General features: G+C 47.5%; 1 protein-coding gene across 4 annotated transcripts in view; it reads right to left on the reverse strand.

Annotated features, from left to right (window-relative positions):
- Nucleotides 1–16,621, reverse strand: part of MYO7B (myosin VIIB) — a 92,102-nt gene that overhangs the window by 34,125 nt on the left and 41,356 nt on the right. For all 4 annotated transcript variants that reach the window (XM_034654336.1, XM_034654337.1, XM_034654338.1 and 1 more), the window contains 6 exons: nucleotides 16,214–16,349; nucleotides 11,594–11,757; nucleotides 8,914–9,051; nucleotides 6,783–6,935; nucleotides 6,015–6,113; nucleotides 4,079–4,173 (listed from right to left, as the gene is read on the reverse strand). In XM_034654336.1, coding sequence (XP_034510227.1) covers nucleotides 4,079–4,173; nucleotides 6,015–6,113; nucleotides 6,783–6,935; nucleotides 8,914–9,051; nucleotides 11,594–11,757; nucleotides 16,214–16,349 — 785 coding nt within the window. The remainder of the gene's footprint in view (nucleotides 1–4,078; nucleotides 4,174–6,014; nucleotides 6,114–6,782; nucleotides 6,936–8,913; nucleotides 9,052–11,593; nucleotides 11,758–16,213; nucleotides 16,350–16,621) is intronic.

Consider the following 16,621-nt stretch of genomic DNA (forward strand, 5'->3'; position numbering starts at 1 on the left):
AAAACTAAAGGCAAAAAATCTTGAAAGTAACGAGAGAAACAACACATAACTTTTGGGGGAAAATGATTCAGATTTCTCATCAGAAACCATGGAGCCCAGGAGCAAGTGGTGCAATTATTTTCTAAGGATTGGGAGAAAAGAGCTGTTAACCCAGAATTTCATGTTACTAAAAATATCTTTCAGAAATGAAGGGGAAATCAAGACATTCTCAGATGAAGGAAAACTAAAAACACAAAGAGAATTGTCAAAAGAACTATCCTAAAATAATAACTAAAGGAGGTTCTTTGAAGAGAAAAGAAATGAAAAAAGAAACCTTGCAATGTCAGGAAGGAAGAAAGAAATAGTAAGCAACAATGTAGGCAAATACAATAGGCTTTCTTCTCCTCTTGAGTTTTCTAAATTATGTTTGATAATTGAAGCAAAATTTGTAACACTGTCTAATGTGGTTCTAAATGTACATAGAGGAAACATTTAAGGAAAATTATATTACAAATGGGAGAAGGTAAATGGACATAAAGGGAAATAAAATATCTATGCTTCTCAAAGTGGTAAAATGATGACACTAGTAGAGTATCATAATTTGTGTATATATAATGTAATAATAGAGCAACTGCTTAAAAAAGCTTTAAAAAGGACACTATAAATAAATGAACATGGAATTAAAAAAAAATGTTTAGGTAATCCACAGTAAGGCGGGAAAAAGAAAACAGAGTAATGGAAAACTGAGAACAAACAGAAAACAAAAAAAAAATGGCAGACTTGAGGTCTAACATGTAAATAATTACATTAAGCATAAAAAGCATAACTACACCAACTAAAAGACAGAGATTGGCTTAATAGATTTAAAAGCATGACTGTCTATGACTTGAAATACAGGTTGAAAGTAAAAGGATGAAAGAGATATATCATGCAAAGAGTAACCAAAATAAAACTGGAGTGGCTGTATTATTATCAGATAAAGTAGACTTCAGAGCAAAGAAAATAACCAGAGACAAAGGGGACATTACATGATGATAAAAGGATAAATCCACCAAGAAGATACAGCAATCCTAAATGTGTATGTACCAAACAACACAGCTGAGAAATAAATGAAGCAAAAAATGATAGAACTAAAATGAAAAATGGGAAAATCCACAATTATGCTTGGAGACTTCAACACCCCTTTCTCAATAATTGGTAGAACAACTAGGCAACAAATTTGCAAGAAAATAAAATTCAATATCACTATCAACCAAGATCTAATTGACACTTAGAACACTCCACCAAACAGCAGAATATATATCCTTTTCAAGCACCCTTAGAACATATAACAAAATAGTCCATATCCTGGGCCATAAGGGAAATATCAGCACATTAAAAAAACTTTACTCATATAGAGTGTGTCTCCAACCACAATGGAATCAAACCAGAAATCAGTAATAGTATGATACCAAGAAAATCTCCAAACACTTAGAAACTAAACAACATACTTCTAAATAACACATGGGGCAAAGAGAAAGTCTCAAAGGAGATTGTTTTAAAAATGAACTGGATAAAAATGAAAGAACAACATATCAAAATGTATGAGACATAGCTAAAGCAGTGCTGAGATTTGTAGCATTTCACATCAGAATAGAGGAAAAGCTTTGAATCAATTATCTAAATTCCCACTTAATAATCTAAAAAAAATAAGAGCAAAATACACCCAAAGCTGGAAGAAGAAAATAAATAATACAAAGAGCAGAAATCATTGTAACTGAAAACATAAAGAAAGAAAAGCAATAGAGGGTGGCTCAGGGTGTGATCCCAGGATCCTGGGATCGAGCCCGCATCGGGCTCCCTGCTCCGCTGGGAAGTCTGCTTCTTCCTCTCCCACTCCCCCTGCTTGTGTTCCCTCTCTCACTGGCTGTCTCTCTCTCTGTCAAATAAATAAATAAAATCTTTAAAAAAAAAAAAAGCAATAGAGAAAATCAATGAAATCAAAGCTGGTTCTTTGGAAAGGTCAATAAATTTGACAAACCTCTAGCAAAACAAGGAACAGAGAAATACACAAATTGTCAATATCAGGAATGAAACAGGGGCTATCATCATAGATTCTGCAGACATCAAAATGATAATAATGGAATACTACAAATTACACATATATAAATTTGACAACTTAGATGAAATGGACCAGTTTCTCAAAAAGCACAAATTACCACAACTCACTCAATATGAAATAGAAATTTTGATTGTCCTTTAACTATTCAGGAATTTACAATTAAAAACTCCCCAGAAAGAAGTCTCCAGGCCTACATGGTTCCACTGGAGAATTCTAACAAACATTTAAAGAAGAATTCTGCACAACCTGCACAACCTCTTCCAGGAAATAGAAGAGGAGGGAACACTTCCTAATTGATTTTATGAAGCTAATGTTACTCTGATACAAAAGCCAGACAAAGACATTACAAAAGAAGAAAAAGAAAACTATAGATCTCATAAATAAAGATGTAAAATTCATAACAAAATATTAGCAAATAGCATTCAGCAATATATAAAAAGAACTATATACTATGACCAAGTAGGGCTTACTCTGGGGATGAAAAGCTGGTTCAAGATTCAAAAATTGATCAATGTAATCCACCATGTTAAAAGGTTAAACAAGAAAAACATCACATGATCATATCAACTGATGCAAAAATTTTTTTGACAAAATTCAACACCCATTTCTGAGAAAAACTCCCAGAAACAGGAAACTTCCTTAATTTGATAAAGAACATCTGCAAAAAACCTACAGCTAACATTATACTTAGTGGTTAAAGATTAAGTGCTTTCCCCTAAGATATGAAACAAAGCAAAGATGTCTGCTCTTACCACTCTTATAATACTGGAAGTTCTGGTCAGTGCAATAAAGCAAGAAAAGTAAATAAAAGACATAAAAATTGGAAAGGAGGAAATAAGACTGTCCTTATTTGCAGATAATATAATTATCTACATAGAAAATTTCAAGAAATCCATAAAAAGTAAGTGACTTCAGCAAGGTTGCAGTAAACAAAGTCAACACACACAAATCAATAGTATTTCTGGACCAGCTATAAACACATCAATGCCAAAATTAAAAATACAGTACTATTTATAATCTCTCAAGAAAAACCCAATCTAGGTATAAACCTAACAAAACATGTACGGAACACATATACCAAAAGCTAAAAAACATTGGTGAAAGACATTAAAGAAAATATAAATAAACAGAATTCATGGATTAGAACACCTAACAGAGATGCCAATTCTCCTCAAATTGATATATAACATTAATTAACCAAAATCCCAGCAAGAATTTTTTGTAGATATGGATAAGGTCTTTCTAAGATGTATATGGAAAGGCAAAGGACCCAGAACAACTAAAACAATTTTGAAAAAGAAGAAGGTAGGAGGAATCCGTCTACACAACTTCAAGACTTATTACGTAACTACAGTCAACAAGACAGTGTGGCACTGGCAGAGGAACAGACACATGGATCAATGGAACAGAAAAGAAAATGCAGAAACAAACCTGCAAATATGCCCAACTGATTTTCGACACAGGTGCAAAATCAAGTCATTGAAAGAAGGATGGACTTTTCAATGAATGATGCTGGAGCAACATCCACGGGGGAAAAAATTTAAAAAGAATCATAGCCTAAGTCTCACATGCTATACAAGATTTAACTCAAAATGAGAATGGAACTAAATGCAAACTGTAAAACTATAGAACCTTCTAGAAAAAAAGATTGGAGAAAACCTCCAGGCAGAGATCTTAGATGTAACATCAAAGCATGTGCCAGGAAGAGAAATTTGATAAACTGGACTCTGTCAAAATGAAAAATTTTGCTCTATGAAGACTTAAGAGGACTTAAAGAAAAACTATAGACTGGGAGGAGATATTTGCAAACCACACATCCAACAAAGGACTAGTATCTAGAATATATAAGTAATTCTCAAAACTCAACAAAGAATCCAATCAGAAACTGGGCAAACAACAAGACCAGATGTTTCACTGAAGAGTATATATACATATGGCAGATAAGCCCTTGAGTAGATGTGGTATGTGGGCTAGGAGGGGTTTGGGCAGGACCAGCACCTCCATTTGTAGCCTCGCAGGACTCTCTGGATGTTGACTGCTGCCTTGTCCAGGGCCTCGCTCCTCTGTACCTCCAGCAGAGTGTCCTGGTTATCCTGGAACAGAGGAGATCCCAGCATGTAGCTGTCACCACTCATCTCCACACCCCACCTGGGGTCCCGGCCCCATCTCCAGAAAGGTCTTTCAGACTTTTCCCATATGGGCTCCCAAGAGGGCAAGCAGAGGAAGGGGCCTTCAAATTGATCCTGATGTGGCTCAGAGACAGGAGCTGCAACTACACCTCCAGTTCCCAATCCGAGAACTTCCCATTTTAGTTCTTTCTTCTTCATTCAATCTGGCAAATTTTATTTCTGCTCTGGAGAACTCAAGAAGGGGCAAAATGTTTCTCTGAAGCTATGTTTTATTTCCCAAAATTCATGTGAAATGTCACCCAACTTGTAGTACAGACTCATGCTTATTTCGATAGAAACATGTTTCCCCCACACTTTGAGTAGGATTCAAAGTGAGTTGATGAGCCCTATTTGCCCCTGAGCTGTGACTTTCTCTGGCCTGCCTTTGTGCTTCACCTGGATCACTGTTCCCTTGGGCTTGCCATCCTAGTCCCTGCAGGGCAAGGACCATCTTTGTTGAACAGAAAGCAGCTTGGTCCTTTGGTGAGTGGTGAGGAGAGGCAGGGGCCTTGTGGCCTCTCCCACCTCCATCAGTCTTGCTTCAAGCAAGCGCTGAGCCTCTCCCTGTGCCCACGTGGGCACTGGGGACACAGAAATACACCAGCCCTCTGCTGGTGGCCTCAAGGAGCAGCCAGGGAGGGGAAAAAGTGGAGGGATGGGCACTCTCTTCCTCCTCCTCTCCTCGACCACCTGCCCACACTGACCTCACTCCACCCCTATGGCCCTCAACGTCTATCCCAGCTTCCTGGACAGCACCCTGGGACTTCCCCGATGTCTTCCCTCTGCCAGAATCACCTCTCCAATGGAATCTGGAGCCCTTCTGCCTTTTCTCTCTTGTCTAAGTCCAGAGCCCCAGCACAGGCCAGGCTAATGCATGGACAGATGAACAAATGGACTGACTAGAGGGTCAGAGCTGAGAGGTCCCTCGGGACAGATGAGGATGGGACAGCAGACTCTGTGTGGAAGGAGAGGGAGTGGAGGACTTAGGAAGGAGCAATGGGGATGGGGTGGGACTTGGTTGGACTGGCAGAGCATGCTTCTGGCACTCCTCTTCTCCCTCCTCTTTCTCTCTTTGCTCACCCACCCACAGCTTACAAGTCTAGGGGACATGGAAGTTCTCTCCTCAGTAGCTCTTGACTCAACTTGTGGTCCTGGAGGGCCCAAAGACCAGGTTCAGGGGCTAGAGGCTGTCAGCCACAAGCTGTTTCTGTGTGACCTTAGGCCTCCCTGTACGTTGTGGGGGATGGAGGTGGGAGGTGGGTGGTGGTGCTGCTTGCACATGCCTGCCCAAGGACAAGCTCTTCTGGGGTGAGGGGGAATCAGCAAATGGATTCCTTCCACCAAAGAGCTAGCTCCCCAGGGCTCTGAAGATATGGAGCTTCCCCTGGTCTGATTTCAGATTGTGGCTCCTGGCACAGAGGAGGACACCTATTCTCAGGGACAGTGGGAACCTACCCTGAGCTCCTTCTTGCTTCTGCCTGGTGGCTTGGGGCAGCTCCTCCTTATCCTCAGGGCTTGCCTTAGATGCCCTGCTCTGAGAAACTTCCTGGACTTCTGCAGGCTGGGCTGAGCTCTCCCCACACTTCCCCCCCTGCCTCCCTGCCCCTCCCAGCATGGCTTTCTACAACAGGGGCGCCTCAGAGTGGGAGCCATACCTGGAGCAGGCTCGCATGGCATTGGCTCAGGATGGGTGAGGGGATGCCACCTGGTGGGCATGGGACCAACCCCAGAGAGGAGACTGAGGACCAGCACATTCAAGAGCTCACCTTCAGGAAAATTTTGGTCTTTCCCACTTTCCATTCTTTGTCTGTCCCCAGCCGCATTTCAGCTATGCGCAGAGTCATCTGGCGAGCCTTGTCTAGAAACTGCCAAGGAGAAAACAGGAGTGGCTCGGTGGAGTTGGAGCAGCACTCCCCTCCCCCCAAGGTGGAGGCGGAGGGTCCCTTCTCAAAGGCTTTCTGGGATTCAAGCCTTCCTCCTCCCCTGGGTTTCACCATCAGTGTTACTCCGCTAGGACACAGGCTCAGGCACTTCCAAATAAGGATGGGGAGCAGGGGAGCACCTGGGACCTGGGACCTCAAGGCCACCGCGCTTCACAGGCCTGGAGCCTTAGTGTGGCTGTCGGGTACTTGGACAGCCCAAGGTTTAGGATGGCTGATGTTTGAGGAAGGATGGGAAGGACCTCCCGCCCCAAAAAGCAATCCAGCCACACATCACCTCCCCAGCATGCTACCATGGAGGTATGAGCTTTAAACTGCAGACACCTCCTAGAACCAACGTATGCAGCCACTAGCCTCATCCAGAGAGTGTGACCCACTGTGAGCCACTAGACGCTCCCTCACTTTCAGGGCACCCAGGGAGTGAGATGTGGGGCTGGAGAAGGGTCATTTCAAAGCTTGGAGTCTCGGCGTCAGGAGGGCAGCTACAGGACCCCCTTGGAACTGGGGGTTGGGGCACCCGGAGGTGGCAGGGGTTCTGAGGGTGACCACTATTGCCTCCTAGGGCCAGCGTGCTCAGGCGGAGGGCACAGGCACCTGCAAGCGCACAGCGCTGGGCAGCACCACGCCGAACCTCTGCGAGAACTCCTCGAACGTGTACCGGATGGGGAAGCCCGACTTGCGGATGTGCACGGTCTCCATCATGCCCGAGTAGCGCAGCTGCCGGATGCACAGCTCCCGGTCGAAAAGCTGCGGGCAGAGGTGGGAGGCCCGCTTCCTGAGCCGCTGCATGCAGTCGGCACGTCTGCGAGGGCAGCCCGCCCAACCACCGGCCATGTGGCCATGCCCGATACAAGCCAACTCAACAATGCTTGGTTTGACCAGAAGTCTCTTTTGAAGAGAGGTATTTAGTCTGAAGTCACTGAAAAGTCCCGAAAGTGTTTCCGAGGAGAGAAAAGTCGACAATATACAAAGTGTGATATCCACAAGAACACTGAATACTTCCCTCCTTCTCAGGATATGCAAAGTACTATGAATATAAAAGTTATTTGTATATGTCATGTTAAAATGTTTCCTCCCGGCCCTGCCTGCGTTGGGGTGGGCGCCCCTGCGCCCTTCCGGCACCATTCCGCCTTCCACAGTCTAGTGGAATGAAGAAATACATTTCCTACCTACAGTCGGAAAATATTTCAGCCAACTTAGTTTCTCCCCCTCCCCCTCCCCCCAAAGATGGATGTGGCCAACAGAGAGGACTATGGGCCTGATGCTTGGCACAGGGGTATGGGGTCTCAGCCATGGCCCCAGACTCTACATAGCTTAGCCTCTAGAGAACCTCCCCTCACCCTCCGAGCCAGGAAGGTCTGGGGACTAGGGGCACACCCTCAAATCTGGCAAGCCCACCAGCAGGCAGCTACCCACCTGGAAACACTGACGGCCAAAGAAACAACTGTTTATGGCAATTACTCTTGGGCAACTAATCGGTTCCCATTTATTGAGCATTCTCTGTGGGCTCAGTGTTTCTCATTTAATCTTTACAACGGCCCTATGTGGTGGAGTACTTAGCGCCAGTTTAAAGACAGTTGCCTGGGGGTGCCTGGGTGGCTCAGTAGTTAAGCATCGGCTCAGGTCACGATCCCAGCGTTCTGAAATCTGCCCACATCGGGCTCCATGCTCAGTGGGAAGCCTGCTTCTCCCTCTCCCACTCCCCGTTTGTGCTTCCTCTCTAACTGCCTCTCTCTGTGTCAAATAAATAAATAAAATCTTAAAAAAAAAAAAAAAAGACAGTTGCCTGAGGCTCAGGGCCACACTCCAAGTGGCTGAGCCAGGTTTAAACCCTTAGCCTGCCTGGCACCCCCACATAACAGCCACTGTCTCAGACATATCCCGGCCAGGGGTGCTGGAGAAACAGGAACATCAGCCTCAGGCCACGCCCACCTGTCTCACAGCTCCGCAAGGGGTGGGGGGTGGGTGTGGGCAGAGCTTCTGGGAGCAGTCATTATCTAAATATAGGTATTGTGCCTCTAAGGAAGATATATTTTGAATTTCCTAGGCTAGTCCCAATTTCCTATAAATTCTATTCCAAAAATATAGTTAATATAATATTAATTCTTCCCCTTATAAAATTTTTTGAGTCATTTTATCTCCCTTGAGATGGCATCTCCAGGTTTTGGGAGTCCTGTATTTCAGCCTCTGGGTGGGATCCCCAAGCCCACGGATCTGGGACTCCTGGGCAGGCAGCAGGCTCCCACCCCACACCATATATACGAGGATAAAGCCACCCTTTGAAGAGCCGCTTGGCCTCAGGTCTTGGTGACCAGTAGCCAACCTCTAACATCCTAGTGTCAGGACTGAGCCGGGTTTACACATGCAGATTTGCCAAAGCCATCATGTGCAGTCCTTGCTGCCCCCCCAGGCAGGCACGATTCTGACTTTACAGAAGAGAAAACAGGCTCAAAGTAGTAAAGCACCTGGCCTAGTGCACACAGCTGGCGATGGCAGGCATGAGACAACAGAGCTCTGGGTTATCCAAAGCCCTGCCAGTCACTAATCTTTGAATGGCCTAAACTGGTCACCTTACTTCAGTGTCCCCCTCTCTAAAACGGGAGCAGACAGCTCTAATGCTGACCAGGCCCTGCTGAAGGGAGTGTCATGACCCTGGACGCCATCAGACTCATCTAATAGATGCCCCCCCCCATCCCTGTGTGTGCTTCCAGCCTCCCCTCATTACCAGCGGCTTTTTGTACTCGTTGGGTTTGATGCAGCGGATGAAGTAGGGCTGGCAGCCGGTCAGGATTTTCATCAGCTGGTCCAGGGACTTCTTGAACTGGCCTGCCAACGTGGAGGGCTGCTTGCTGGGGTCTGTGGACTGCAGGCAGAAGCAGAGACACAAGTCGGGGGCTGGGGAGCTTGGCCTGGGGTAGAGCTGACCCAGATGAGGGCTTCTGCCAAGGTCCCACAGATAGGTGGGGCTGCGTTTTTGCACCCCTCACTCACTGACCAACCATAGGTTCTTTAAAAAAATTTTTTTTTTATTATGTTATGTTAGTCACCATACAGTACATTAGTTTTTGATGTAGGTTCTGATGAGTAAGAATGGGCAAGGTATCCTGTCTAGGGGTGGGGTCCCCCAAGTCGGGTGTGCAAGATGATGTACCAGAGTGGGAAAGAATGTGAGAACTGGCAACATTCACTTTTTACCTCTACCCTTCTTCCTTTTCAGTTTTTGTATCGGTTTTGTATGTTTTTAAAAAGTGTTTTATAGTGCACATTGTAAGCATTCTAATACAGGTATATAGTTTTATAATAGATGTAACGAAATTATGGATGCAAGAAGAAACCAGCATAAGCCCCCAGCCGGCTCAGTGTGTGTTTTGTGCAATGCTGATCTTGGGTGGATGCTCCCTGATCAAACCCTTCCCAAGTCAAATGTACCCGAGCAAATGTATGTACCGCCAGGTTGCATCAACTGGTGACATGAGTCTTAACACTTCTGAGAAGAGGACACGATCACTGGCACCTTATAGTAATGATGAGCATCCCCAGCATTTTCTTGTTGTCCTGGTTTGTAAAATAATGTGCATTTCCCTTGCGGTCATCCTGTTCTCTAAAATCCTGGGACATGCTCCGGGGCCCCACAGAGCCAGGACAAGCCTATACTCTGGCCTCAGCTGTGGAGAGTTTAGCCTGGCTCAGTGATACAGGGCGTCCAGCCTGGCTCCACCTGGTTCCAGACTCGGGCAACTCCTGCCCAGCCTCACGGCTCCTTGGTGGCTCCCCAGGCCTGCTCTGCACATGGTCCTACTCATGGTGGGTCCTGGGCACTGAGGTCTCAGGAGAGGCCTCCTGCAGAGGCCAGGTGGGGCACGAAGAAAGGTCAAGCGCACCTCAGCATGGCCAGTGCTGAACGCATGGCACAGAGGGCAGTTTCCTCGGCCTACACCCCAGCTTCCCAAGCCATTTAGCAGGCCCCATTCCCCTGCCCAGGTGTAGGGGAGCTCCTCATTAAACGATTCAGGGGCTTTTCTGGATCAGTCATTCTTGAGGGGTGGAGGCATGGCAGGGAGTATGTGGGCAGACCCTCACCCTACCAGGAAATGCTAGGCTGCCCTGAGGAGCACTGGGGCCTCTCTGCTGCCACACCACACACCACACACCCTGTACCGCACACACACACGTACCAGACACATACCGTACACATCACACATACATACCATACATACCATAGCACACACACCCCCATACATACCACACACCCCATAGCACACACACACACCATACACACAGCATACACACCGTACCACACACACACCACATCACACCCCATAGCACACACACACACCATACACACACAGCATACATACCGTACCCCACACACCACACATCACACCCCATAGCACACACACACACCATACACACACAGCATACATACCGTACCCCACACACCACACATCACACCCCATAGCACACACACACACCATACACACACAGCATACATACCGTACCCCACACACCACACATCACACCCCATAGCACACACACACACCATACACACACAGCATACATACCGTACCCCACACACCACACATCACACCCCATAGCACACACACACACCATACACACACAGCATACATACCGTACCCCACACACCACACATCACACCCCATAGCACACACACACACCATACACACACAGCATACATACCGTACCCCACACACCACACATCACACCCCATAGCACACACACACACCATACACACACAGCATACATACCGTACCCCACACACCACACATCACACCCCATAGCACACACACACACCATACACACACAGCATACATACCGTACCCCACACACCACACATCACACCCCATAGCACACACACACACCATACACACACAGCATACATACCGTACCCCACACACCACACATCACACCCCATAGCACACACACACACCATACACACAGCATACATACCGTACCACACACACCACACACGCCACATACATCACACAAAATATACCCATACACCCCACCCCTCATGCACACCAAATACCACACACACCAACGTACTCCCCCAGACATCACACGAAACACACACACTGTACACACATACCACACAGTACACACACCACACACACACAACAATATAGAAAAATGACACCAACGAAAGCAGGTGTGCCCCCACCAGGCCAGCACACACAGAAGCAGGCACACCCACGTGCGCCTGTCCCCTTACCACCACCCACGCAGCAGTAGCAGCACCCCACTCCTATTTTGCTCACTTCTGGACCCTGACTAAACAACCAAAACCCCAGGTGTTAGGTCTTCCCTGTGCTTGCACGTCTGACCCCTGAGGCCCTAAGCGCTGAGAGACGCAGGAGGCATTGACAGGGCTGCACACGGGAGCCCACCTTGAAGTGCTGGCTCCCTGCCTTTGCCCGGATGATGGTACCATGGCCCAGCTTGGTCCCTGCAGATTCCAGCTTGAATATCTCCCTCAGGAACTTGTTTTTGGAGGAGTAGACCAGGGTAAGGATATCTGTGCTCAGCACGTCTCGATTCTTCTCCAGGAAGCCTGTGAGGGAAGCAGAGCCCACCGCAAGCCCAGTTCAGCCATCCCTTCTGACCCACAGGGGAAGGGGAGGACAACAGGATGGGGACTCCGGTCACCCCAGAATGCCCGGAGGAGCCCCCACTGAAGCTGCCCTCCTCACCTTTCCCTTGACCTCCCTGTCCGGCCAGCAGAGCTCCCTGCCCCCGGGCCTGCACTTAGCTCTTCCCAGCACTGATATGTCACACCTACATCTAAACCCTCCAACCCCCACACCCGCCATCCCCACCACAACCCCCTCTTGAAGCCACTGTCATTTCTTCTTTGATCACAGCCCACCCCTCTGCTCTCTGTCCCACCCTTCCGGGCTCATGGCCCAGGGACTGGAGAGTCCTGAAACCGCACACTGCTGTGTCACCCTGCCTGCATCCTTTCTCTGCTATCCTGCCACCAGAGCACGCCCTCCTCATCTCCTTCCTCATCTCCCGGGGCCCCCGTGGCCCTGCACTCTACTGGCGCCAAAGCACCCCAGAGGCCCCAGCTGTCCCACACCTCCAGCCTCCACCAGCCACTGCTGGACACTCTTTCCTGCTTATCCAGCTGGACCAGCTCTGGCTAACTCTTCAAGACCACCTCAAGCATTGTCTATTCCAACAGGCTCCCCAGAGCCGTCCTTGGGGCTCCCCTGGCCTCTGTGGGACCTTTCTCATGGTCCCTACTGCTCAGGTCAGAGGGTGGTCTGAGGACTTTCCCTCTGCTTTGCCAGCCACGACCCTCCCTGGGCGCACCACGGACAGGAGTGACTCAGATCCCTGACACCTCCAACCCCAGCCATCCCTGGAAATGCCAAGTACACTCCAGAGCCAACCAGCACCCACGGTGCATCCCTTCACAATAGGGTTTAGATTTCCCTGCAGTGAGATGCCTGGGGGCTCTCATCAGGGCCCTGGCCCACTAAATTTCTGGTTGACCTTGAGCAAGTCTGAATCGGGCAAGTACTTATTCATGTAAAGAACTAAAAAGAGAAGAAGGAAAAGGACAGAGTGAGGAAGCCTCCCCCCCTCCCCCAACAAGTCCTGAAAATCTGGCAGCCTGGCAATGTTCAGGGAGCTTGCAGTCTGGAAAGGGAGGCCTGGCCACTCTTGCCTGTGCCCCTGAGCCCAGAGGCAACTCTGGGAGTATCGGCATACAGCCCCAGCCAGTCAGTCTGTGTGTGTGTTGGCGGTGGGGTGTTGCTTCCAACCCCCTGTGAAACTAGTGAGGGGTGGCAGCTACTTTGTTCTTCTTGGGAGCCCAAAATGAAAGGAGGAAACGCATTCACACCACTTGTGTTACTGGCTCAAGGACAGAGTGGTGGCTTGCTGATTAGGGGGTCCTCAGGGCACATATCCCTCCTCATCATGAGTTTAAACTGCACAGGTCTTGGGAGTGAATGCGTGCCCTTAGGCAGGGTGTGCATGTGTGTGTGAGCGTGTGTGTGCTCTCTAACAGAACAGGTTTAGAAACCATGCATGTCTGTGATCGCTAAGGAGGACCTGAGGGCCTGGGAGCCCCTAGCCCCTCCACCAGCCCTGCTCTGGGGTCCTGGAAGGTCCTGCTAGGGCCAGGGGCCCCTCCAGCCTGAAGACTGAGAATCCAGAAATTGAGGAGGGGAAGTGTTATGGGCTGAGTCGCTTCCCTCCCAAATCCATACGTTGAAGTTCTAACCCCCAGTACCTCAGAACGTGACTATATGTGGAGATGGGCCCTTTACAGAGGTGATTAAGTTAAAATGAGGCTACATGAGTGGCCGTAATCCAGTGTGACTGGTCCTATAAGAAGAGATCAGGACACAGATGTACAGAGATACTAAAGATGCCAGAGACATCAGAAGGGACCAGCCACACTGACACCTTAATCTTGGACCCAGAACCATGAGAAAATGCCTCTCTGTTCCCACCTGGGGAGCTTTGGCATGTCAACCCTAGCCAGCTGCTAACACAGGCATGATTCTGGGCATGGGTAAGAATGGACTTGCCCTAAAGTGGGACACCGAATCACCAAGAAGGGGATAAAGAAGAGCTGCTTCTCAAAGCCGGGCTGGTGAGGACTGGGGGCCCGCTGTAGGGCTACACTCCCAGGACTTCTAGGAATGGTCCCGCAAGGGCACAACCCTGAATTTCCTCTCCCACTCTACTCCTTTAAGTCATCCCACCTTCTAGGGGGACACTCTGTGCAAACCTGCTCAGCCTGGTGTGGGGTTAGGTAGACTGAGTCAGGGGGGAAGGAAGCCGATCTTCCCCACCTCTTCCCCCAATGCCCATGAAGGGGAAGACACTGTACCAGGAGCTCCAGGGGCACCACGAGGCCTCCCAGAGCTGGAGGTGACAAGAGTGAGCCTGCACTGTGCACACAAACCCTTCCCCCAGCTATATGCTGGGGAAGCTGTCCTCTGCAGATGGAGGGTGAGCAGACACTTGGTGGCACTCTGTGCCTCTCCAGGCTTAGGCAGAGCCTCCCCAACCTGGGGTGTTCTCAAAGGGAGGGGTTCATTGAGGCACCCCAAGCTCAACCCCCCAGTAGGCAGAGTAAGTGGGGCTTAGCTCATCAGCACAGCATGGCACCCAAAGAAAAACTAGCAGGCTCAGCTTTAATGAATAGTAATAGAATTTTCCACTCAGAAAGTCTACAAAGAAGCTGTCTTAATCTTAGCATTCACAACAATAGTTTCATGTCACTTCAAATAATAAAACTTGGCCTTGAATTGTCCATGGAGGTTGGGATGGACTCAGTGTCTTGTGTTCTGGGACCCTGAAGGTCCCACTAGCTCTGGTGTCTCCCTTTCTGAAGAGCCCCAAAGCCAGGGTCAGGTGGGAACTATGAAGGAGCCACCACCTTCTCACTCCACAACAGAAATGATCCCCTGACCTCACCTTTTCTATGTGAAAATGTCAGCCCCTCCTGCTGCCTTGTCTCTCCAACTGAAAAGTATGCACGGATCATCATCCCTGACTTTGAGTTTTCAGTTAAACAGGCCAGAGCGCCTCCTCGTTTCTCCATACAAGCCACAGAGAGTGCCACTATGCTACCCGACCCATTGTCCTGACCACAGCTAAACACTGTCTATGTCTCATTTTTCTAAGCACACCAATTGGTTTAACCACCCCAGGCCTTTATTTCTCTAGTCAAAACCATGCCTGAGCCTATTTTAGCATAAATAAAAATTAACTAAAAATGAATCAAATACCTAGATGAAAAGTTAAAACAAAAAACTCTTGAAAGAAAACACAGAGGTAAATCTTGGGTCAGACAATGGTTTCTTAGTCATGATACAACAAAGGAAAAAATAGATAATTGGACTTTATCAAAATGAAAAACTTTTGTGCTTCAAAAGACACTATCAAGAAGTGAAAAGATGACCCAGAGAGCGGTAGAAAATATTTGCAAATTACATACCTGATAAGGTACTTATATCCAGAATATATAAAGAACTCTTAAAACTCAACAATAAAAAGAGAACTAATTAAAACATGGGCAAAGGGTTTGAACAGACATTTCTCCAAAGATGATATACAAATGAGCAAGAAGCACATGAAGAAACGCTCAACATCATTAGGCATCAGGGAAACACAAACCAACATTACACTGAGATACCACTTCAAACCCACTGGGATGGCTAAAATAAGACAGACAGACAATAGCAAGTGTTGATGCGTATGTGGAAAAATTAGAGCTTTCATCCATTGCTGGTGGGAATGTGAGATGGTGCAGCCACTTTAGAAAACAGTTGGGTGGTTACTCATACTAAGTGTAGAATTACCATATGACCGAGTACATACCACAAAGAAGTGAAAACATGCGTTTACATAAAAACTTGCAGGTGGGTGTTCATGGCAGCATTATTCATAATAGGCAAGAGGTGGAAACAGCCCAAATGTCCATCAAGTGATAAAGGGATAAATACATGTGCTTTATTCACACAGTGGAATATGATCATACTGCAATATAAAGAAACGAAGTCCTGATGCATGCTATGAATGGACGAACCTTAAAAACATTATGCTAAGTGAAAAAAGCCAGTCACAAAGATCACACATCTCATGGTTCCGTTTGTATGAAACGTCCAGAATAGGTAAATCCATAGGGACAGAAATTAGCGGTTGCCCAGGACTGGGGGAAAATGCAGATTGATGGCTAATGGGAGGTTTCATTCTGGAGTGATGAAAATGTTCTAAACTTATGGCAATGGTTACACGACTCTGTGAATATACTAAACATCACTGAGTTGTACAGTTAAAATGGGTGAATTATATGGTATGTGAATTATATCTCAATAGAGTTATCACTAAAAAATGAAACAAACCATGCGTGGTCCATTCCATTCCCTTTGTCCCATTGCTTGCTCTGCAAAATGACCTTGTTTTCTCAGCTTTCTTCCCATGGCCTTCCTAGAATGATCCAGATTTGGAAGGAAGGGGAAGTAGAGAGGAGCTGCACCTACCTTCTGTCTGGTAGTACACCTCGCCCGCAAAGTGGGTGATGCCAAATCTGGCATCATGGATGTTCTTGGGCTGCAAGTAGGCCTTATTGTTGGCATGGACATTGTTCAGTTTTTGCAGCATGGTGATATCTGTCCCCTGGAAGAACACAGACACCCTATGGGCTGACAGCCCAGAGTCCAGCTATGGGGAGGTCAGCTGGCACATCCACAGGGCTCAGGGGCTCCCTCACAGGGGCAAAGCAACTGGGCTCAGAATGACCAAGGACCCTTCTACAGATGGGAAACCTCTGCCCAGGGATTGGTGACTGGTCGCAGTGATTGAGGACTGAGCTGGGAGCAGAGACTGGGTCTGCCAACCTCCACTGACAGCTCTCCTGCTCCACCCTTCCCTACAATTATCCAAGTACC

The sequence above is a fragment of the Ailuropoda melanoleuca genome, chromosome 2 (assembly GCF_002007445.2).
Source record: "Ailuropoda melanoleuca isolate Jingjing chromosome 2, ASM200744v2, whole genome shotgun sequence".
Lineage (NCBI taxonomy): Eukaryota > Metazoa > Chordata > Mammalia > Carnivora > Ursidae > Ailuropoda > Ailuropoda melanoleuca.